Below are 23,972 nucleotides of genomic sequence, written 5' to 3' on the forward strand. Positions count from 1 at the left end.
TAAATCAAACAGATCCTTTAAAATACATACTTTTAAATTCTTTCTTCCACAGTAAGTTCTGTCACGTGAAGTCTGATTATCTTAATCTCAAATAATTACTGACGTGCATTATCAAAGTAGGGAAAATTTGTGTTTTTGTTAGTTGCTGTGTTTTTTTTCTCAATGATGTGCAGCAATTATCCATAATGCGTGTGTGTGCTTTCCAAAGGTTCATATTCCTTGGTCAGGGATCACAACCTAAGTTTATAGAGAAAGGGATGTGGAAGTGATAGGAAATAATATTGGGAAAACTTGTATGCACCTTTCTGTCTGTTGGCTAAATGTGGATTTTAGCATTCTTTTAATATCAGTGAGCAATATTAAGATGCCACAAGGAAGAAGAGTGCTCAAAGAAACCGTTTATAAGAAAACAATAAACTTGTATTTATTAAAAAAAAAAGTGCACAATACAAAAAACAAGATTGGCTTTTCTGTGTACTATACGTATTTTGAAGAGTGCTGCAATGAGTACCATATAACTATATTGACATATTTTGCAACTGTATAAATATGGTTCATGAAGGATTAAGAAAATAGTATGCAAAGTGTTTAATAGAATTTTTTTTTTGGTACTCTGCATATATTAATCTTCTTATCTGTCTCATATACTACTTGGGTATGCAATAGGCTTATAATACCCATTTAAAATGTTTTAAGCAGCTGCAAATGTTCACTATAAAGTGTTTTTAATACTCATAGAAGTAGCTTGATTTTACCCACAGTTTTGTTACAGCTGGCAGAGTTGGCAAGGAAGATCAGATAATTTAATTTCATAATGTGATTCAAGGGTGTATATGTTCCTGTAACGTTCAGGCCTTTTCTTAAGTGTAGTTTGATGCATTGTACAAAGCATATGGTCAGAAAGGGGCAGGGTACAAGTTTGCACACAACTAGTAACTGTTTTTTGCTTTCACAAAATTAGCTTTAGATTTTAAAATAGTTTTGTAGAGAAATTTAGGTATTTTCCCCTTTTATTCATGTGGATGTACAAGAAACTAGTGACTTGCTTAGCATAGAGGAGTGGATAGGTTGTTTAGCTGGGGTCAGGGAACTGAACTACTCAGTGTCTTCTTAGTGCCCTCTTCCCATGTTTCTTGTTTAACCTTTTCTATGAGTATTGATGCCCATGGGTATTCTATGTCTGCATGTGGAAACTATGTATTAATATTGAGATATTTCCCACTTTTGGTCTTTTTTTAGATCTCTTTTGCTTGCGGAGCTTGAGAAGGAAGAGAAAGAAAAGGATTGGTATTATGCCCAGCTCCAGAACTTGACTAAAAGGATTGATAGTCTCCCCCTTACTGAAAACGTAAGTACCTTTAGTATGCTTGGTCAAGTATTGGGTGCTATGATCTCTGTTTGGATGCTGTGTAAATTTTTTGTATTTGGTGAAATGGTCTACTGTCATTTTAATTTAAAACATTTTTATTAACTATGTAAAGCTGACTTATCCTAACTAATACATTTTTCATACATAATTTTACACATTAAATTTCATGCCTATCAGTATAAGTGACAGCAATGGAAAGGAACACTGAGAAGTTGTTATGACAAATTAATTGCATATCAGTATGCTGCTTCTTTCACTCTATCCCTTAAAAGTCTTTTCTTGATCTGTTCTGTTATTTAGTGGATTCTTGTAGTTTTGAGAGCAGTATGAGCCTAAGAGACAGTTTACACAGGAGCACTTAATTCATAACAGCAAGTAAAGTGGTGTTAATAGCCTCTGCAGGTATTCTTGTTCTGAGTTTTTACCTTAGCATCTCCAAGGTAAAATAGTATTTACAGCCAAGTCACAATTATCTGCAATAATGAAGATGTTTTGTATCTCAGACAGTACAGGTTTTCTTGTTGTCAGACCTCAGCAGCTTGGATATATTTTCTGTATGTTTCTTCACGTGTAGAGTGTTGGGAAGACCTGGTTGCCCATCTTTAGAGTCATACCTGATCAGTCACCCTCATGGAAATGGAAAGAGACAATGGAAACACTTTCATGCTGGACTTACTTAGTCATGGCTGAGCTTACCAGAGCACCAGAAGCAAGGGCAGAAAATCTGGAAAGGGTCTTGGGGAAGCACAACACATTCCCAAAGGCATTGTCAGCTGTGTCACTCTATTATAGGTTTTAAGATTGTCTCCCCGTTTTCAAATGTAATGAATTAACATAGCTCTTCTTATGATTAGCTCTTCTTAAGAATGTCATCAGTTGGAATGGCTTCCCTTAAACTGTATTGTTGCTCCAGGATTAAGGACTTCTGATTTTTTCACAGGGTAGTTAAAAATAGGGTAGATGGCAGTAGTAAGAATACCATCACTATGTGCAGGAGTAAGATACCTCTGAATGTTTTTGAAAATACTGATTCAGATGGCACATGTAACAGTTGGTATGCTGATACATTCATAGCCAGATGTTCCATGTTTGTAAATTAATGATACTGTCTTAGACTGTCTATCTATTACATTTAGTCATTTGGCAAAACATGCAGGTAGTCTGTTGGAGAACAGTATGTGTTCTTGTTTTTAATGATACAGTAATATTTTAAGGATCTATTAATATTAAATGTTTTGTTTGTTTATGAAGTTTGGTGTGGAAAACTAATTTTCTGCTCTTGTTAAGAGAACACATAGTTTATATAGATGTTATTTACTAAAATGCCTTCTCTGTGCTTCCATTTCAGTTCTCCTTGCAAACAGATATGACAAGAAGGCAGCTGGAATATGAGGCAAGGCAAATCAGAGCTGCAATGGAAGAGCAACTAGGTACTTGTCAGGACATGGAGAAGCGAGCACAGGTATAGTTTGTCTTTCATTATTAGAAGGAATAGAAAAAATTTTCCTGTGTTTTTATTTAAGTATTGGTAGTTACATTTTTAAACTGTGTGCAAACACAGTGATACCTCAGGTCATTTAGTTAGCCTTTCAAATACAAAAATAGGAATCAGAACTTAAGAAATAACTACCCAGCAAGAAGTACCCTCCTGAGCTGGTTTAAAAGAATACTTGTGAGCAGACAGAAGTAGACGATTTCTTTAAAAGATTTTTTAAATTATTATTTGCTTATAATTGATTATCTTTTTAGGTTCAATCAAACATGTATTTGCAAATGCTTTATTTTGCATCTGTTGTGCTGGGTTTTTTCATGCTTCTAAGTTTAAAATAAAATCTAGTTACTGTTGTTAGGTTTCCTCAACCAGAAACCATGTCTCAAGGAATAATCTTTGAAAACAGGATGACAGAATCATAGTATCATCCTGGTTAAAACAGACCTTGAAGATCATCAAATTCAACCATAACCTAAACCCACCTACCATAACCTAATCTACCCATACATCTGCACTGGAGTGTCAAGTAAAACGTAATTCGCATACTTATCTGAAGTTGTTTGCTTCTACAAAGACTGGTTTTGTCTTCATGATGAGGACATGTACAATTCTGTATGCAAATCACATTACACATGTTTGTAAGTATTACCTAGAATGTATTTGTGTGGAGGCTGCAAATGGACTCAGTTGCTTCCTTGTTATAAAAACTAATCCCCCACAATAGCAGAGCCACAGTTTAACTTCTTTATTATTGTTATTTTCAAAGATGTTAACAAGGTTGGTAAGATATTTGGGGTTTTTTGTGATCAATGTTACAAAAATAAGTCCTGTCAATGAAAAGTCTCATTAGGCTCTGTTTTTCTTACTAGGCTTACTCTACACAAAGTTTTGCTACATGAGAGTAATTTCTAATTAATTTTATTTGTAATAGAAAATCTGCTTTAAATTTTAAAGTGCGTTATTTGTAGGACTTTTTAGAACATTTGTATGTTGTAAGTATTTAACAAAACAGATACTCTGCAATTGTCAGGTATGTACATAAAGGCTGTGTAGAGATTTGTCTATATGAATGTACTCAGGCAGACCCAGGTTTAATCTGCCTGGATAGTAACTGACTTAGATCTGGAAGCTGTATGGCTGTGTCGTTGTGGTTTATCAGGAGTGGTGGTGCCCTGTGTGAATTCAGCTGTACAGCACAGAATCACAGAACGGTTAAGGTTGGAAGGAACCTCTCTGCTATGAGCAAGGACAGCTCCCACTAGACCAGACTGCACAAGCCTCATCCAACCTGGCCTTAAACACCTCCAGGGAGGGGGCTTCCACAACCTCCCTGTGCAAGCCATTCCAGTGCCTTACTACGCTCATGGGGAAGAATTTCTTCCTGATGTCTAACCTTAATCTACTCTCTTTCAGTTTAAAACCATTATCTCTTGTCCTATCACTACCCTCTCTGATGAAAAGCCCCTCCCCAGCTTTCCTGTAGCCCCTTCAGGCACTGGAAGATACTATAAGGTCTCCCTGGAGCCTTCTCTTCTCCAGGCTGAGTAGCCCCAACTCTCTCAGCCTGTCTTCATAGCAGAGTTGCTCCAGGCCTTTGTTCATCTTCATGACCCTTCTCTGGACCCTTTCCCAACAGCTCAATTCCTGTGCTGAGAGCACCAGACCTGTACACAGTATCCCAGGTGGGGTTGGACCAGAACAGAGTGGAGGGGCAGAATCCCCTCCCTGGCCCTGCTGGCCACTCTTCTTTTGATGCAGCCCAGAACACAATTGGCTTTCTGGGCTCCAGCACACACTGGCAGCTTCCAAATTGTTATGGTAACTGAACATAATAGAAGTTGTTCCAGATTTCATGCCTTTAAGACAATCTGCAAATACAAGTATCTCACATATCTCTAAGACAAGTAGCATTCTAACATTTGAGATGAACGTAATTTGCTGAAGATCTCCACAAAATGTCATTTTCAGAATCAGGAAAATTGTACAAGCTCACTAAAGCATTTTTTTATATCTGAGTGTATACTCTACAGCAACATATTATATCCAGTGAGTATCAGTTATATTAAAAACCCAACTACTCATTGTGTTTTGAGTATTTGCAATCATGCCAGTGTTTTATTATGAAGAACACTTGAATTGTCACATGAATTAAGTATTTTGTAGTCAACAGTGTTTGCAGAGAACTCCTCATATTGTCATTCTGTACTGTAAGTAAGAAGAGTTTTTGAACAAAATCAAACTAAAATGTATTAATTTCAGGCAAGGGTGGCAAGAATTCAACAAATAGAGAAGGACATACTTCGTATACGACAGCTCCTGCAGTCACAAGCAGCTGAAGCAGAGGTTAGTGAGACATTACTTACTTGCCTTCTTTTGACTATGGTATGAATGTTTGTTTTTTTTAAAATTCATATTATTTTAATGAAGTAATAGACAGAAGTATTTCCATCAGATAGTGATGTCAAAGTTAATCAACTAGTCAGTATAAGCAGGTTGTAACTTGCTGAGAGTTACTGGTTACCAAGGAATTGAGGGTGGAATACTTGGATTAGTCTTCATGCTCCTATTGAACTGTATTTACGAATGATATATCGGTGAAAAGCTTAAGTGTAATGTATTACAAAGGCAGAGTCTTGTTTTGTGGAGCAATCAGTTGTACATGCCTTTCTAAATGTGAATCTCTGGTATGCATCTTTATGGATTGCTTATCTCTTGAGAGAGATAATTTCCTGTAAATTACAAAGTCTAGACTAGTAACTCCTATTAGCAAAAGCTGCTCTCATGGTAGAAATTCACTTTGTAGGGCAACTCCATTTCTTGTACAGGTATATTAAATGCAAGTTGTTTGTGGGACCTGAATATTTTATGGTTTGTCTTCACCCAAAAAAGCTACTGTGAAAGCTCAGAGCAGCATTTGGATTACTAAGGGGTGTATATTTTTCCATTTTGAAAAACAGTAGTTTCATAGCTCGAGGTTGTGGGGAAAATTTGGTTTTATAAATGAAGCAAACAGTAGTGTGTATAATTAAAGTTGCCTGGTCTTTTGACAAATTAGCTGATCCAGGTGTTTATACACATTGATGTGATCCCACTGAGCCTTCTCTTCTCCACGCTGAATAATTGTAGCTCATTCAGCCTCTCTGCATGTGCTCCAGTCCCTTAAGTGCCACTGTGGCCCTGAACTGGACTTCATCCAGTAAGTCTTTATTGTACTGGTGAGGCCAGAATGTGAGATACAATACCCCAGATGGAGCCTTTCCAGCTGAAAAGAGAGGAAGAATTGCCTCCCTAAGCCTACAGGCAGTGCACTTATTAATGCAGCCAAGAATACTGTTGGACTTCTTGCCAGAAGGGTCCATTGCTAATGGCATGTTCAGCTTGTCCACCAGAACCTTCAGGTCTTGTTGTGTCAAGCTACTTTCCATCTGGGTTGCCCCAGCCTATTCTGGTGCCTGGGTTTGTTCTTCCCCAGGTGCAGGACTTCACACTTTGCCTTGCTAAACTTCACAAGTTTCCTGTCAGCCTATTTCTGAAGCCTGTCCACTTCCCTCTGAAAGGCAGCTGAACCATTTAGTTTATCAGCTTCTCCTCCCAGTTTTCATCATCTGAAAACATGGTGAGGGTGCTCTGCATCCCAGCATCCACGTTATTAATGGAAACACTGTACTAGTTCCAGTATTGACTGCTGAAGTACATCATTAGTGACTTGCCTCCAACTGTACTTTATGCTACTGTTCACAACCCTGTGGTGCCCAGCTCTTCTGCCAGTTTTCAATCCACATCACTGTCCACTTATCTGACCCATACCTTGTCAGCTTGTCTGTGATTATCTTATGTGAAGCAGTGTCTGAAAACTTACTAAAATTGATGTAAATAACATCATGTGCTCTTCCCTCACCCACCGAACTAGACACCTCATTGCAGAAGGGTCAAGCCTGACTTCACCTTTGTAAAACCCTGCTGGCTGTTCCCAGTCACATTTTTGTCTTACACATGTTTGGAAATGCTTTCCAGGAGCATTTCTTCCATCGCCTTCAGTCACCAGGGACTGAGGTGAGACTGACTAGCCTGTAGCTCTCTTGTACTTCCTTCTTGCTATTCTTGAAGATAGTGACATTTACTCACATCCAGTTTTAAGGAACTTCTCTGTGCTGCCATGATGATTAAAGACTGGCCTTGCAATGACATCATCCCCCTTCCTCAGCATTTACAGGTGCAACCCGTGAGGCTATTAGAACTTAGATGATGTAGTTTGTTTAAGCTCTCCCTAACTGCACCAAGGATAGGTCTTCCTCACTCCACACTTCCCTTCTGGTCTCAGGGACCTGGATTCCTGAAGAGTTTTTTTACTGGTAAAGACTGAGGCAAAGAAGGCATTGAATACCCTGCTGCCCTTGCTTTATTTCCTACTTGTTTGGATGGGTCTTTCTAGACCTTGGAGGCAGTCATCCTTGAATATAAGCCAGCTGTCCAAGTAGATATCTGAAGAACTTGAAATATGCTGTCCTCCAGTTCAGGTCTGTGGTCCTGCTCTTTGCCCTTCTCTCTCCTCTTAAAATCCTGAACCCTGCTGTCTCATGGTCACTGCAGCCAAGGCTGCTTTTAACTTTTGTGTCCTGAACTATTTCTTCCTTTTTTGTAAGTATCAGGTTCAGCACAGTACCTCTTCGTGTTGACTCTTTGATCCACCTGTGTCAGGAAGTTGTCATAGCAATGAGGAAGTTTGCAGAATATTTCATCCTGCTGTTGTCCCTCCAGCAGATACCAGGCTGAAGTTCTTTATGTTGGCAAGGAGGGAAGGTAGTAGCAGTCAAACTGCAGAGTCCATATAACTGAAATATATAAATGTGAGGCATTTATTATATTTCTATACTGTGTCTGATACAGTGATGCCCAAATTGCGTCTTATGTTTACGAAGATTTAGTAACAACAGTAAGTACCATCGCTTGTCTACTGATACAGCTGGCTCCTGTGGTGATGCCAATTGCTGTGGAATCCAAGTGCAGTATATATTGCAGAATAGGAACAAATACAATACTGCACCATAAAAATAGCTTTTGGAAATCAATGAGCAGAGAAAATTTTGGCTCACATTTTAGCATATTTTTAAGGTTTCAGAAATTGCTTACTTGAAAATGCTACTAGAAGAAGTTGAAGTAATTTACCTGCAAGTGATGGGATCTTGAAATTTTGTGAGACTTCTGTTAGATACGTCGCAAGATTTTCTTAGTAAGGTATGAAGTCCACTGTGAAGCTAGACCCCTCCAAAGAGAATTTTTGGTTGTCAGGTACAAATCTGAAATTACTTAAAAGAAAAAAAGCAAATTCTTGATGAGTGTTTAATATTTCCAATTTGTTACAATGATACAGACCTTTCTTTCATACTATCTGTCATTTTAAATATATGAATTATTTCCACTGGGCAGTGTTGCTGTAGATAAAATGTAAAGGATTTATTTCACACAGAAATTATGCTCTGCCAGCTTCAAACTGTTTAAACTGTGATGGACAGTTCTCTCAAAGGATTTGATTCACTAGACTTTCTTTTTCTTTGTCTCAACTGAAGCAAAATAGTTTCAATCTTACAGTTGCTTGGTTTTGTTTGTTACATTGTTCTTTGTGACCACCTTACTTGTTAAACTTGCATGTGTATTGTGTTTGATGTGAAGTAATGGAAAAATAAACATTCAAATAAATAAATATTATATATTAAATTATTAAATAAATAAATATTCAAGGTGAATATCCGAAAATTTTTTTTCACTGTGAGAGTGACAGAGCACTGGAATAGGCTGCCCAGGGAGGTTGTGGAGTCTCCTTCACTGGAGACATTCAAAACCCACCTGGACACGTTCCTGTGTGATGTACTCTAGGTGACCCTGCTCTGGCAGGGAGGGTTGGACTAGATGATCTTTCGAGGTCCCTTCCAACCCCTAGGATTCTATGATTCTATGATTTTCTGGGATCTAGAAAATAATAGTGTAGCTGTACTTTGCAACACACAAAAAATAATAGGGTAGTTGAATATTGGCCAGAAAGATTAAAAAATATATATATTTTTATATATATAATTATTTTTTAATATATGTTTTTTATATATATATAAGGGGTTTATGCATAGAAAAGTCTTCTAATAAGTACACATGGGGCTGCTTTGGCAACTCATGTTGACAAGGGATTAAGTAAAATGATTTGTATTTGTTGTAGCAAAAATGATTGGGGCTACTATGCTTGCAAATGTAATAAAATAGCTAGAGATGTATTATTTTTCTACTAGTGAATATGTGGAAATTACTAATTGTCAAGTGTTGGTTATTGTTGGCTTTAGAAGCACTTAGGAAACAGCAAACCTGATGGAGGGAACGTGCTCTTTTCTATAGGCACGTAAGGTCTTCCACCATTTTGCTGCAAGAGCAAACAAGCATACCTGATTATAGTGACTTCTGCAGTGTCATTTCAGAATTCAGAAGTAGCAGAGGTCTGTAAACCCAGCTTACACCTCTTCAAAAATCATGCCTCAATATAAGTGGTGCTATTGCACTCAGGGGACCTGTGTGCCGTTCTCTAGCTGCTGTACCTCATGTAGAGGTTACAGAGTCTGCTGCTGCTTCCATGATCTGGTACTTTGCTGATGTGGTGATGGTTTACACATTTTCATCCTCGGGTCCTGTATTCAGTGTTAAACAGTAGTGTGAAGAGGGGACATACTGTGGTTTTACTGTCTTTATAACCACATGTCTGTACAAAAATATATCTTAATAATTCTCACGTGTGTACATGTATATAATATGCATTTATAACAAATACATATGTTGGTACACATATTAATTACATTAATACATCTAGAATAAACACCTATTTATATTTTTATAGAGAAAGAATCAGTTTTCAGTAAATACCTGCTCTCTGCTGCCTTTGCTTTTTTTTAACTTCTTTGGGCTAGTCAGCATGAAGAGGAGAGCTTCTCATCTTAAATTACTTCCATGCATAAAGTGGTGAAAAACGTTTGCTGTGAACTTTCAGATACCACATTTAAGCCCAGGCAATGACTCGTGTGACAGTAATACATGAGCATGTTATATGTGCATACTGGTTTTAAAGTTAGATAAGCTCTGCTGGTAACTGTTAAGAATTACCTTATAAATTAATAAGGGTGTAATGTTGACTACTTTGTGTAGTGGCATATTTTTGAGAGATCTTGGGGGGATGGGAAACCACCTCATTCATACATAGCATGTGGCAAACATAATGCACATGAATGGGAGAAGATGGACAGAGTGCTAAGGAGAGCAGAAACTTTCCTTATCAGGGAATGAAATATCCCTGCGATTGTGCTGTAGATGCATTAAAACTATTCAATAGATACACTATTCTTCACCGCTCTCAAAAATTTTCCCCAAACCCTGGAGTGTTCTTGGAGGAGTATTATTCCCCCTCAGATGAACCAGTGAGTTAGAGCTTCGCTAACGAACAGTTCAGCTCTTTGCCTCTAGGTACCTTGCGTACTACATGGGATTGAAAATTACTGTCACCTAATGACTGGAAAGTTCTGCCCTGACTTACACAGACAGATTAGATTGAGATTTTGTCAAACTCATAATTACACTTTATCTAAAATTGAACATACTGTGAGACAGAGATTCAGCATATAATACATTATACTGCATTCAGTGTGTGATATGTCAAGGCCTGATCTTGACTGAGTAGCCACTTTTGTATGAGGAACCACAACTTCTTTAGTCATTGTATGAGCATCAATAGCAGCATCATTTCATACACAATGACAGAGATGGTGCATTTTAAAGTTGCAGATCAGATTTTAAAAGAGTAGCATGGTGTGTCTTAAAATATTTTGTGAGTTTTGCCTTGTGTTTTGCGTTGCTCATTTTCCGTATGTTGATGTAAAATGTAAGAAAAATGTTACCCATCACTGCTTTCAATTTTCTCATGTTATTACTTTGTCTAACACTACTACAGTGTTCTTTTATATATCTTATTCCTTCAGTTAACCACTACAGATTTCTTTCTTTTTTTAGGTTTATCCCAAAATTATGACTTAACACAGATTTTTTTAGTTACTGATTTATGAAATTCTGTTCAACACTAAGTATTTTCTGAGTTTGAGACCCTAGTGTCTTTATATGAACAAAATAGTATGACAGTGCTACTGGATGAGTTTGATCACCAGGTAACTACAGAAGTGTCACTGTATGTACTTCAGAGAGAAGTACATATTCTTGCTAAAAGCTAAGGAGATATTTCCATAAAGCATGATGAAGCAGATCATGCTATCATAGGCTGTGCAGAGCCACACAGAAACTTAATTTAATATACAAAGTGATAATGTTGGGTATTTTGCACATTTCACAACTTACCAGTTGTTCTATTTGCTTTATTAGGAAAATGTATTTAAAGGCCTAATTTTCATGTTGATGTTACGATCCCTGTCAGTGATAGGGACATCAGGTTAATTTTCATGCAGATGTGTAGAAAATTTTGTCTCTTGAAGGAACTGAAACATGCCTGTACCAGCTTTTCAAATCAGTAAAATTTATTTTGATAAAGCATTAGATAGATCTGTATCAGGTTATATAAATTTTATTTGCAGCAGAGTGGTTATTTCTATACTGTTTGTCCTTAAAATATAGAAGGATTCTTCCAGTATAGATACCCTTCTGTTCCCACAGAAATTGTCTTTGAGTGCAAAGCTTAATTGAACTGTGCTTGCTGTAGTCTTCAGTAAATGCACAGATCACGTGGCAATGTAGAGAAGACAGTTGTTTGCTCCAGTTCTGTTACATTTCTGATAGTGATGTGAGCACAGCTGGTGGAAAATGGTGTTTCTGTGTCTCACGGCAAATCCTTTGTCTTGCAGGGCTATAATCCTCAGAGGGCATGCTTCACTTTCATCTTACAGTTTTTTGAAGACATTCGGTCTCAGCTGTTAATTTTTGAGGCTAAGGATTATGAAATACAAAGTGCTGTTTTGTGGCTTTGTGAGGATGCAGCATCCATATATTCACAGTCTAGAAGGCTTTGAATGGTGAGGTGTGCTTCTTTTCTGTATGTCATTTCATAAACTCTTGTATTAACAGAGAGCACCTCAGAGCAAGCATGATGCAGCTTCACATGACACAGAGAGGCAGAATGAAAGTCAAGGAGCAGCAGAAATCAGCGTGGCAACTAGCGGTACTGGTCAGGTAAAGTGATTCTTTTCATTATTGATAGTATAATTAAATACTCAAAATGTACAGTGCTTATGTTATGTGTGTATGTCTCCTCATTTAAAAAAGATCTATGCTTTTCTTCTGTCCATCTGTCCATAAATACCTGAGAATTTTCATGTATTTACTGGAAGGAAAAGGTTTTTTAAAAAAAACGTATCAAATATTATAAATATTTGATAATGCAGGGAGCATTTTTCATTTGTTTAAATTATTAATGTGCCTAATGCTTTGAGGGAGATAACCAGAATGACTACATAAAATGCAGGTGAACTGTAATATTAGATGCATGATTTCATTATGGAAAATTCTTCAGATTTTAACTTTGGAAATAATTATTGAAATATAAATGCTTTTATAAAAAATAAGAAAACCAAATAGCAGCTTTATCATTAATATTTCTTTAATACTGTTTTAGATAAAGCTTTGAAACAGCAATATCAATGAGGTAATCTCCTGGAAGTGGGCTGAAGGGTTATTTATATACTTCTAAATAATCTTTTATTACTGTTCCTTTTATTAGTGGAATATTTTGAGGGGTACATTAAATTATTTACTTGTCTTTTAAAACAAATATTTATTAAAATTTGTGACTTATCTCTCTCTCACTTTGGCTAAAAATACTTAGATTTATTTACCATGTGCCAATGAACACTCCCTTCATGATTTTCAACTGTGGCTGAGACATTCTCATTAGTAATTTGAGTTCTTAAAACTTCATACAACAGATATAATAGTTGCATTCATGTGCAAAATATTTTTGCTACTCCAGGGTAGTACAATTATTTAAACACTTCTGAAAGTGTCTTGTACAAGAAAATTTATCAAAGCAATTGTGGCTTGGCTAGAATACTTCACTTGATTAAACATTAAGCACAGCCCATGATTTTGCTTTTGGAATATGTTTGATCACCATTTGGAATAAAGTTCTGTCAGCCATATCTGGGCAAGGGCTTGAGGCTCTCACTCTAATTTCTATGACAGCTTTATTGTTTGGGAAGAAAATAGTTCAGTGCTGCTTTGGGGCTGAAAGCATAATGTATTTAAATAATTGATGCATTGTGGCTGTATCATCCATCTTTAGTGTATGAATCAGGAATTTTTCTGAAAAACATATTTTACAGGGAAGGAAGGAAGAAGGGATTGTCATGTCTTTGCAGACTTATGCAAGTGGGAGACTAATTAGTACTTCATTTGTGGGTTTTATGTTGAGGGTTTATGCAGTTTTGAACTTTGCCTCATAAAAATGTAGAAAATGTGCATCTTCCTTCCTCTCAGCAGTGGATAGAGCCAGGGAGCTGAATCTGCATTAAAACAGACATCTGGGGATTATTGACTTTCAGTGCAAGTCCAGACACAGGAGGTTTAATGGATTTGGTATAACATTTATTTTTGATAAACCAACTCAATCTACTTTGAGCAATCACTATTCACTGGAGTGCAAAAAAAATTATAACATTTAGACCCAAGTCATTTGGGTCTAATAGGTTTTGTACTCATATCATCAGTGTTAATTGAAACACTGCCACTTGAATCCAGGATTTTGCAGGATTCAGTTATGTACTTCTCTGCACTTTCAGCTGTTTTCTCTTTTCCATTATGCTCACTATGCTGCTGCTGAACTGAAATTTTTTTTCATACCTTTGTTCTGCAAGCTTTATAAAGGAATTCAGTGAGACTCCATTCTGTTAAGAAATGTGCCACAAAACTGGCAAAATTACCTGATTGACAGAGTAAATAACAAGTATAGTGAAGCAGTGAATGAAAATAAAGAATAAAAAGAAAACACACATGAAGTAAGCAGATAGAAGATTTTGAAAAAGAGGCTTCTACACAACAAGGATCCATGTAACATCCTGTAATTTCCTGTTTTCTCAGGTGGATGGCTACACACCTTATGCTTGTTCTTAACTGTTCTTTCACATCAGTATTTAGGAGACAGTAGGAAACATAGTTAATCTTCATTTCGGCATCCTGGCATCCTCGAAGTAGCAAGGTTACATGATGGCTCTGAGGGAAATAGTTACCTGAATCAAAGTTGATACAGTTTGGGGAAAATTATAGGAAAATTACTTTATTTATGACTACACTGTGCTGAATTTTAATAGGTAGTGCTTCAAACTTACATATTTTACCATCTTGGATAAAATGAACTTAATAATGGAGAATTCTGGCATGTGCATTATGTTAAATCTGTCATCCTCTCAATGGAGTTTGAGGTCAAGATGATATGAAGGGATTGCTTGTCATAAAAGTCTGGAAATTCATTCACATATTTGTAGCACTGAAGATTATTTAAGTGAATAATGGAGAAAATCCAATACAGTTTTCATTTTAAGCTTTAAGACGTTGAACTTTTTCTATAGTCAAAAGAGAAAACAAGGGCTTGTTTACATAGGAAATATGTACTGCAATATATAATTCTAGTTATACTCTTTTAGGATAATACTTATTTTGGAACATACATGAAGTGTTCTGGACTTGAAACAGGAGAGTGAAATTAACCCATGTTTAAATATCCAAGTATAACTAACTACATACTTTTATTCTGTCTAGACAAACACTACATTATGTTGTTCCTACCTTTTACGTATAGTCACTTTCAACTTCAAATTTAAGATGGTGAGCTGTATGAACAGCAAATAATCAGAGAAGTTTGTTCCTATCAGTACGATTTTGTGATCCACTGCTGAAACTGAATTAGGCAATAGTTGTTTTATCACTCAGACTTTTTTTTATACTAAATTGTTGTTTAAATTTGTAGGGTTCTGCTGCTCGAATGGACCATGATACAGCCAGTGTTATGAGCTCTAGTAGTAACTATTCTGTTCCTCGCAGACTGACAAGTCATCTGGGTACCAAGGTAACCGAAGATTACAAACCCCAGGTCGCTAATGCTACATTTTTACTAATACAATAACCTCATTGTTTCTGCCAATAGTAGTAATATTAGCTGAACAATCTGTCCACACATAGTAATTTTCTGAAGTTAAGATTTTTGAATATTTTTTCAATTTTTAAAATACACAGACGAATATCTTTTCACTTTGATGATCAGTTAAGACTTGTAACAGCAAGGAAAAAAATTATTGCTAGAAATTACTAGAATATCTAAAAAGCTTGTGATGTTAATTTATAATCCATAATGAAAACTGAGCAGTTCTTTGAGTACTTTTCCAGAGTTCAAATGCACAAAACAGGTGCAAATGTTAAGAAATTAAATGGAAGAAAAAATAAATAAATAAAAAAAGTCATGTAAGCTGTTAATGGTGATAAATGTCTGTTCATAAAAGACTGTGCTCAAAGTGTATGTGCAGCATGAAAAGAGAGGAAAACAAGTGCAAATCTGTAACACAGAATTGAGTTCATGAACCACTGGAGTATACACTAGCTCTGGAATCAGCAACAGTATAGACACTGTTGGTCTTGTGCTGGCACAGTCATCTGGGAAACAGTGCCCAGTAGTTTGTGTCTTGGTTTGGTGGTCAGGGTGAACCAAAACCAAAGAACGGAATTGCTCTGTTACCTCCCTCCACCCTCCCAAGGGAAGGTAAACGGGGAATAAGAAAGAGAGACTTCAAGGTTGAAAGTTAAAACTAGAACAGGCTTACTGGAACAGGGAAGGGACTGTGACACATGGGATGAGGAGCAAATATACAAATATATACAAAACCTGACCTCAGTGGTCACAGATGTAAGTGTTAGAGGATCCCTTGCACAGAGCTGGCTCTGGAAAAGGGTCCATGACTTCCCAGCAGCTGATGGGTTTGGATCCTGCAAAGCACATCTTGGAGAGCTGATGACAAAGCAGGAGCCTCTCACCAAGACCTGCAAGCAGTAAGGAAGAAGGGAACAGGAAGGGGTGGATTTCCCACCCTCCTGGTTTTTATGGAAAATGGCAGGAAATGGGGGGGAGCGCTGACCCCTCTCCCTTCTGCCCTTTGGATCCTTCAGGGTCCTGAACACCCTCTCTCTAGATGCTCATATTGGTACCATACAATTAGCCTGAGCAGCTACAAACCGTAACACCTTGACATAGTATCAGTTACTTTGGGCCTTAAATTACAACATTGTAGCACTGTTTTTAGTCCTGCACTGTATGGTATTCCAGGTGGAGGTGAAATCAGCTGGTCTGTCTGTCTGTGAGTTGTCATTGCAAACTGTAGAATTCTTAAAAGCTGCAAACAATGGGAGAGCCCTGAAGGCAGACAAAATGACTGAGTATGGAAGTATACAAAGAAATAGGTTGAACTGACTGTGCTGTGGTTAGGAGAAGCTTAGGATTAGTGTCTGAGAAGAATGGAAGATGTGGAATGGGATGGAATGGAAAGATTGTAAATAGGGCAATGCAACAGTCTCTGGGCAACTGTCTATACAGAGAGACAGACAGATAAGTATTGTTTTAGTTTTTCCTATGCCACAACCTGGAGGCCAGAGTTTTGGTGGCTTCTTCAGCTTCATTCTCTGACAAAAATTTTACCTTCCAAATCCAAATAACACCAGATGAAGGCTGCCACTTGAAATCCCTGTCAAGAGGCATGCATAAAGCAGATGGAATGCACTATCCTTTAAGAATCCAAGTGGTTTGTTTTAATACTGTGTTTGATTTTTCCCAGACCAAGAAGACAGGATCTCCAAACTGGGGTGCTAGGCTGTGATAAAATTGGCTCCAAGACTATTTCAGTGGATTTTGCATGTGATAGTACAGTTTAACAGATTCTAAGATCTCTGTTGCTTCAGCAATCCTGGAGTATTTCAAGAAGTGGACATTCACAAGCTTGATACTTAGTTTACCCACTGCTATCCAATTTTTAAATATATATAATTTGGTATTTGTACTTGTCTTCAGCCACATTTGAATTGTCTCTGAAGAAACCAAATTCATTGGTCTGGTAACCAGTGCAAATACCTAGTTATTAGTAGAAAACTTTGGCTAACAGACCCACTCTCTTTTCTTCCTTAAGTGCTGTATTCTAAAAAAACACATATTCAGCTACTTTACAGTTCCCTTTGATAGTTACTTTATATTTGGCTTCAATTTTGAATGTTCCTGTTTATCTCGGCTTTAGGGTTTTGGAGTTTCTAGGTGGTATCTAAAATAATCCTCTACATCCTGCTATTCTACAAAAAGTTCAGTAGAAGAACCAAATGCATTTCTGGTTCTAAAGCTATTATTGAAGAAAACAGAATGGGAAAGACAAACCAAATAGTGTTGTTGACATCACATGACAGCCAAGGAAATCCCTGCTATGTTTAATGAAAAGTCTGGTTACTCCTAGTTAAATGTGTAATCCTGAGTTTTCATTACTTGATCTAATTTGAAAAATTCTCAGTATTTTATATATTAAATGAGCATTTGTTTGCTTTACTGGTTTTATCCCTCTAAACTTGAAAAAGTGTTAATTTAACTCTTCAGTTATGCATTTGTTATAAAGAATCTGGTTCACATGCAAGTTAGTCATAACAAAAATTTTATTTTAAAAATAGTGTTAAAAGAAAGCTTTAAAACACAGAGATGTAAGATTTTGTTAGGATAATGCAAACTAAAAGTCCATGTAATCATTCCCGTTCTTTATCTGGAATAATTCTATTTTATATGACATAATAAATAGCTTTTCACTGAAGAGCATCTCTATATGAAAATGTGAGTTATACAGAACTTATTTTTTAGCCAGAATTTTAAATATATTTTAGATTTTGCAAACTGAAAGACTCTCATTAGCATGTTTAACTCATCTTTTTGTGCAATGGAGATTTAGAAGTCTTTGCCACTGGTTGTGTAGATTAATCCAGTTGCATGCAGCTGTCACCTACTTCTTCTAGTCATTTAACCACTAAGGAAAATTTATTAAGATTATGAATGCTGAAGTAGTAATAGTACTTAATTATTTGTAAGTAGCACATTTTTTGCACCATTAAGTTTTTTTTTTCTCATGTGTACCATTCAAATTGAATTTTTCTTTAATTCAGTGTGTATTTTTAAAAAGTAACTGTATTTTTAACATCTTTGACCTGCAGGTGGAAATGGTGTATTCACTGTTATCAATGCTGGGTACTCATGATAAAGATGACATGTCAAGAACATTGCTAGCAATGTCTAGCTCCCAGGACAGCTGCATAGCCATGCGTCAGTCTGGATGTCTTCCTCTCCTCATCCAGCTTTTACATGGCAACGATAAGGACTCTGTCTTGTTAGGAAACTCTCGTGGTAGTAAAGAGGCCCGTGCCAGAGCCAGCGCAGCGCTGCATAACATCATTCACTCCCAGCCTGATGATAAGCGAGGCAGGCGGGAAATCCGTGTGCTCCATCTTTTGGAGCAGATCCGTGCTTACTGTGAAACGTGTTGGGAATGGCAGGAGGCACATGAACAAGGCATGGACCAAGACAAAAACCCAAGTAGGTTCTGAAAGCCATGTAAAAACGTGTCAAGGATATATTGAGAAAAGTGAATTTACAGAAAGCACAACTTTAGCCTGATTTCTTGTTGAATGTATGTGAGTTTTCTTGTATCTCTGTGTGTGTGTAAGTGTGGTTATTTTGGGGTTTTTTTAAGTTGAGCTGATGTTGGGAAATAGTATCTCTTACAGATATGATACCCTATTTATAAAGTTGTTATTTAAGTCATAGACATTGGTGTGCTTTCGAGATAATAATTCTAGTATTTTGTATTTATAATCTCTTGAATTAATATTGAATAGATACTCATTCTATTTTACATTTTCATCAAGAATGAAACATATCTACATAAATAATCCCAAATGGCTTTTCATGCAGATGAGGTTGTATATAAGAGTATACATAATGTTATAATTTTGTATGTAAGAAATTAAATACAAAAGGACTGACAATGTAAGCGAATAGGGATTTTCTCAGGGAGCAGATAGAAAAAAAGATTTCACCTTCTGGCTTGCTTAGCTTCTTTCTGTGCTGAGGGCATTTTGTAAATAGAGCCTGTAGGTGTCTACAGCAGACGTGCTGCTGAAATCAGTGGGCTGCGTCATGGCTGTTGGAGTTTACTGCAAGAGCCATTTTGCAGGACAATACCATGAGTGCATTAGTCAGAATCTAGCTCACAAAAACATGAACTAAAAAACTTCTCAATTATGAAATAAAGGGTTTAATTTATTATTCATAAGGACATAACATCCAAATAAACAGCTTCACATAAGGTGGCGTATTAATGCCACCAGAATATTTAACCTTATTTATTTGTTTAACTAGGATTCCTAATTTTTTAAAGTAAAGAAATAACCTTTTGTACCAGGAGTCATATTTCTTAATACGTACATTGAGGATTTTCCCTAATTTCTTTTTCAGCGTTGAATATATTTCAAGAGCACATACTTGTTAGTAGCATTCTTAACTAATTGTCTGTTCATGGTACCAGGAGTCATATTTCTTAATACGTACATTGAGGATTTTCCCTAATTTCTTTTTCAGCGTTGAATATATTTCAAGAGCACATACTTGTTAGTAGCATTCTTAACTAATTGTCTGTTCATGGTTTACTGGGGAGTTACAGACCCCAAACAGAACAGCCATTGATTTATTTGAAGGTTAGATTCACTTTGGAAAACTTATGATCTAGACAAAATCACCTAGGAAATACTAATTGTTACTTATTTCTGGATCAGTGCCTGCTCCAGTGGACCATCAAATCTGTCCTGCAGTGTGTGTTTTGATGAAACTTTCATTTGATGAAGAACACAGGCATGCAATGAATGAGCTTGGTAAGACCAAATATATTTCTCTGGCTTCCTTTGAGAAGGTTGCTGGAAAAGCTCACACTCCTCATGTATCTCACTGGATATGTGGCTTTCTGTACTCCTAGGTTAAACAGATCATCAGTTCATTTGTATCAGTTGTTGCCTTCTAAGTGATGAATGCAGTTTAAACTAACCAGACCATTTTGCAGTGGATAAATTATTATGTCACTTACACATTTTTTTCTGGCATTAATTGTGAATTTTGGAACAGCAGTGTTACTGTGGAAATATTTGCAATTTTAGAGGTATTGGGTTTACAATGGAGATTGCTTCCCAGGGTGGGAGAGGCTTTTTTGTTTTTCTCTTGGGTTCATACTTAGTTAATTCTATGCATAAAATTATCCTTACTTTGCCAATTTTCATTATCAGTGAAAATATTCTATGTATTTTTCTCAGAAAATAGTTTTCAGTGATAATAATTAAATAAGTAATTTTGAAATTTACTAAATAGCCTTTTTATAACTGGTGTGAGTTCTTAGGTCAGACAGGATTTTGGCCAGGTGGAATTAAAAGATGAATATGCTTCGTACTTCCTTGTAATTTCTCATGTTCCCATTTTCCCCTGTTATCTCCATGTCATGCTGTCATACCTTTCAGCTGTAAGTAAGCAAGGGTTCAAGATCCTGAATCAGTATTTAACAATTTATTCACCTTTCTGAGCCTTTTTTTTTTCAGATGCTTGAGAGTCATTCTGTACATATAAATACAATTTTCTCCTTGTCATATATGTACTGTACTCATTATATTAGACTACAGATAGTAATTTTCTTACATGTTTGTTTTTGTGGGGTTTTTTTAAAAGGAGGTTTGCAGGCCATTGCTGAACTCTTGCAAGTGGATTGTGAAATGTATGGACTTACAAATGATCACTATAGTGTTACCTTAAGAAGGTATGCTGGAATGGCTCTGACAAACTTGACTTTTGGAGATGTGGCAAACAAGGTGAGAATAGAATTTTTAACATGTAGTAATTTCAGTTCATAGCTATGTATTAATCATAGCTTTCAAAACAAGTGATGAAAATCTCCATAGTAGAATATCAAGTTAGAGCTCCAGACAGTTCAAAATACCTCTATCGTTCCATCATGTTCCTGACAAACTGAATGTATCATTCAAGTATAGGGTCAACTCTCATATGAAATTAGGTCACTTTTCACTTGTCACTGAAAGTAAAACTTCTATCTGTTGCTTTAATTTTTTTATGAGCATTAAATTAGTATAACACAACATATTATGGAGCAATGATTATGGATTGTGACTGATTTTTCTGAGGATATTGAAATAAAACTTGTAGTTGAGTCAAATTTTGTGAAGTTGTCAGTTATTTAACAATAGTATTACTGTATGATGAAATTTTGCAAACCTCTTCAGACTGGAGCTTGCTTTTAAATATCTGGAGCGTATCTGGCTCATAATGGGCACTACGTCAAATTATTATAAAATAGGTTCCCTAATTTTTGACAAGGACCCTGCTTTGAAAAGACAGAAGATTTGAATAATTTCTGGCTCTAGAGCTTGCCATGCTGTGGATCTTAAAATAACTTCATACTGAGAAGACTTTCATCTCTCTAATCTAGAGGAAGACATTTCAGGAATTAATGGATATCAGACTTCATATAACTAGTTTTTTGTTCCAAGTTTTAGATAAGAGCAAAGCATAAATCCTTGCTGCAAATTAATGGCTTCACAAAATATGTCTTTGCATCATCCAGTCAATAACTGATAGGAGGCTGCAGTTACTGGGTTTATAGCATAAACTAAACTCCTCAGAGTTGTATGTGTCCGGCTGATGCTGTCCAGCTGATGGGTAGTACAGTTGTAACACATACTTAATTTTTTAATACTTTTTAATTGTTCTTTGTCACAAACAATTTCCAATGTACACATTACAGTTTTTCAGTTGCTATTGTATTATTCAACAATTACTCTACACTGTCAGATGTTATGTTCTTCAAATGTTGTATTTGTATCCATTCTAAATATTAATATTATTTTTCATACTGTGTTTATTTGAAAGGAAAAATTATGATCATGAAACTCAACAGACAGTAGGTAACAATACATGGTTAACTTGCATTGGTTTTTGTCTAGCACACAGTAAAACAGGCTTCTGAGGTAGTAAGTTCTAGATCAAGTCCTAGACCTCTTATAAAAACATGAAAATTTTGCACAATTTTACGAGTTAGTATAATGTCCAGAATACAAAAATGATAGTTACACTCTTTTAGTAGCTGTAAACCAATTGGGTGTTTCCAAAATATTTTACTAAGCTTTTATTGAACTTCAGATAATTATTAGCTTTAAATTTCAAAACATTGTGCAGAAGTAAGCCACCTAGCCTGTCATTTAATACTATTCACTTTCTTTTTTATTCTGATTTCTAACAGGCTACCTTATGTTCTATGAAGGGCTGCATGAGAGCTCTTGTAGCCCAGCTGAAATCTGAAAGTGAAGACTTACAGCAGGTAAACATCCTTTTGAGATTAAGTATTTCTTTAGCTTGAGTATCATGAATTTCATTGCATTGTATTACAATCGTGTATTTCTGCTTTCCTTTCCTAATACTTACGTTCTTCTACTATTTTGGCCTTGCCACCAGCTATTTTCATACTTCAATTCTGTGATCTTCATTAAGTTTCTAGTGTGCTGTCCACAGCCAGCCTTGTCTATTCTTATTTAGCCTTGCTCCTTAAAATATGCTTCATTCGTCTCAGCCTAATTTTTTTTTTAACACTAATTGTTGTTCTTACATTGTCTTGTCTGACTTTGATGCAAAGTACATACGTACACTTTTTCCATAAATTATTAAGTACAACTTTCTTCTTGTAAAAATGCTTATCTGTGGGTCATATTCTGTTTTTTTTAAGTGCATGTAACATGTGGACTATGAAACTCATTTTTATTACCCTGATCTGTTAGTGGAAATCCAGTTTTAAAGCTAAGTTTGAGCGATCTTAGATTCACTAATTTAGTTCACCGGTGCTGATGCTAATGGACTAGGATTACCCAGAGGGCTAATACAGTATTGTGGCTCCTCCTACAGCTGCAGCAAGTAAATAAATAGTAGGGGAATAATATTGGAGGAAGCTGTATTTCAAAAGAGAATCTGCATTTGACTTGACAAGTCATACATAACTACTGTTGACACCAGCACCTCCCAAAGATGCTTTCTAAATACGAGGGAGGTGTTCAGTGTGACACCTGAGTGTCTCTTCCAATGCTTCCTGCTGTGTGAAGAGCACAGACTGAAAATCACTAAATCACAGAATAGTCCTGGTTTGAAAGGATCTGTGAGATTGCTGAGTCCAACCATAAAAAAAACACCACAAAACACACCCCAGAAAAGCCCACAAACACACAACCTACAATCTTGGCCACTAGAGCTTGCCCTGAAGATCCTCATCTACACATTTCTTGAGTAAATTCAAGGATGGTGACTCAACTACCTTCCTGAGCTGGCTGTGCCAGTGCCTGACCACTCTTCCAGTAAAGAAATTCTTCCTGATAGCCAATCTAAACCCCCCCTGCCACAGCTTCAGACCATTTCCTGTGGTCCTGTCATTATTCATTTGTTAGACGAGACCAACACCCACCTCCCTACAGCCTCCTTTCAGGTAGTTGTAGATGGCAGTGAGGTCTCCCCTCAGCCTCCTCTTCTCCAAACTAAATACCCACAGTTCCCTCAATTGTTCCTCATATGACTTGCTCTCTAGATCCTTGACCAGCTTGGTGGCTCTTCTCTGGTCACACTTCAGCACCTCAATGTCCTTCCTGTAGTGAAGGGCCCAGAGCTGCTCACAGTACTTGAGGTGTGTTCTCACCAGTGCTGAGTACAGGGGCATAATCACCTCTCTACTCCTGCTGGCCACACTATTCCTGATGCAGGCCAGGATGCTGTTGGCCTCCTTGGCCACCAGGGTGGGCACACTGCTGGCTCGTGTTAAGTTGGCTGTCAACCAGCACCCCCAGGTCCCTTTTCTCTTGGGCAGCTCTCCAGCCACTCATCCCCAAGCCTGTAGCTTTGCATGGGGTTATTGTGACCAAAGTGCAGGACCCAGCACTTGTTAAACCTCATACAATTGGCCTCTGCCCATCGATCCAGTCTGTCCAGGTCCCTCT

At 36.8% G+C, this 23,972-nt stretch overlaps 1 protein-coding gene across 1 annotated transcript in view; it reads left to right on the plus strand.

The window, feature by feature from the left end:
- The window catches only part of APC (adenomatous polyposis coli), a gene marked incomplete at its 3' end in the record, with an annotated part of 43,759 nt that extends 21,419 nt beyond the window's left edge, over nucleotides 1-22,340 (plus strand). The window contains exons 4-12 of the mRNA XM_010007239.1: nucleotides 1,240-1,348; nucleotides 2,718-2,831; nucleotides 5,121-5,204; nucleotides 11,958-12,062; nucleotides 14,851-14,949; nucleotides 18,105-18,483; nucleotides 19,722-19,817; nucleotides 20,656-20,795; nucleotides 22,241-22,340. Of these exons, the coding sequence (XP_010005541.1) occupies nucleotides 1,240-1,348; nucleotides 2,718-2,831; nucleotides 5,121-5,204; nucleotides 11,958-12,062; nucleotides 14,851-14,949; nucleotides 18,105-18,483; nucleotides 19,722-19,817; nucleotides 20,656-20,795; nucleotides 22,241-22,340 (1,226 nt within the window). The remainder of the gene's footprint in view (nucleotides 1-1,239; nucleotides 1,349-2,717; nucleotides 2,832-5,120; nucleotides 5,205-11,957; nucleotides 12,063-14,850; nucleotides 14,950-18,104; nucleotides 18,484-19,721; nucleotides 19,818-20,655; nucleotides 20,796-22,240) is intronic.
- Nucleotides 22,341-23,972: the final 1,632 nt, after the last annotated feature.

Source organism: Chaetura pelagica, unplaced genomic scaffold, assembly GCF_000747805.2.
Source record: "Chaetura pelagica isolate M959 unplaced genomic scaffold, ChaPel_1.0 scaffold40, whole genome shotgun sequence".
NCBI classification, from domain to species: Eukaryota; Metazoa; Chordata; class Aves; order Apodiformes; family Apodidae; genus Chaetura; species Chaetura pelagica.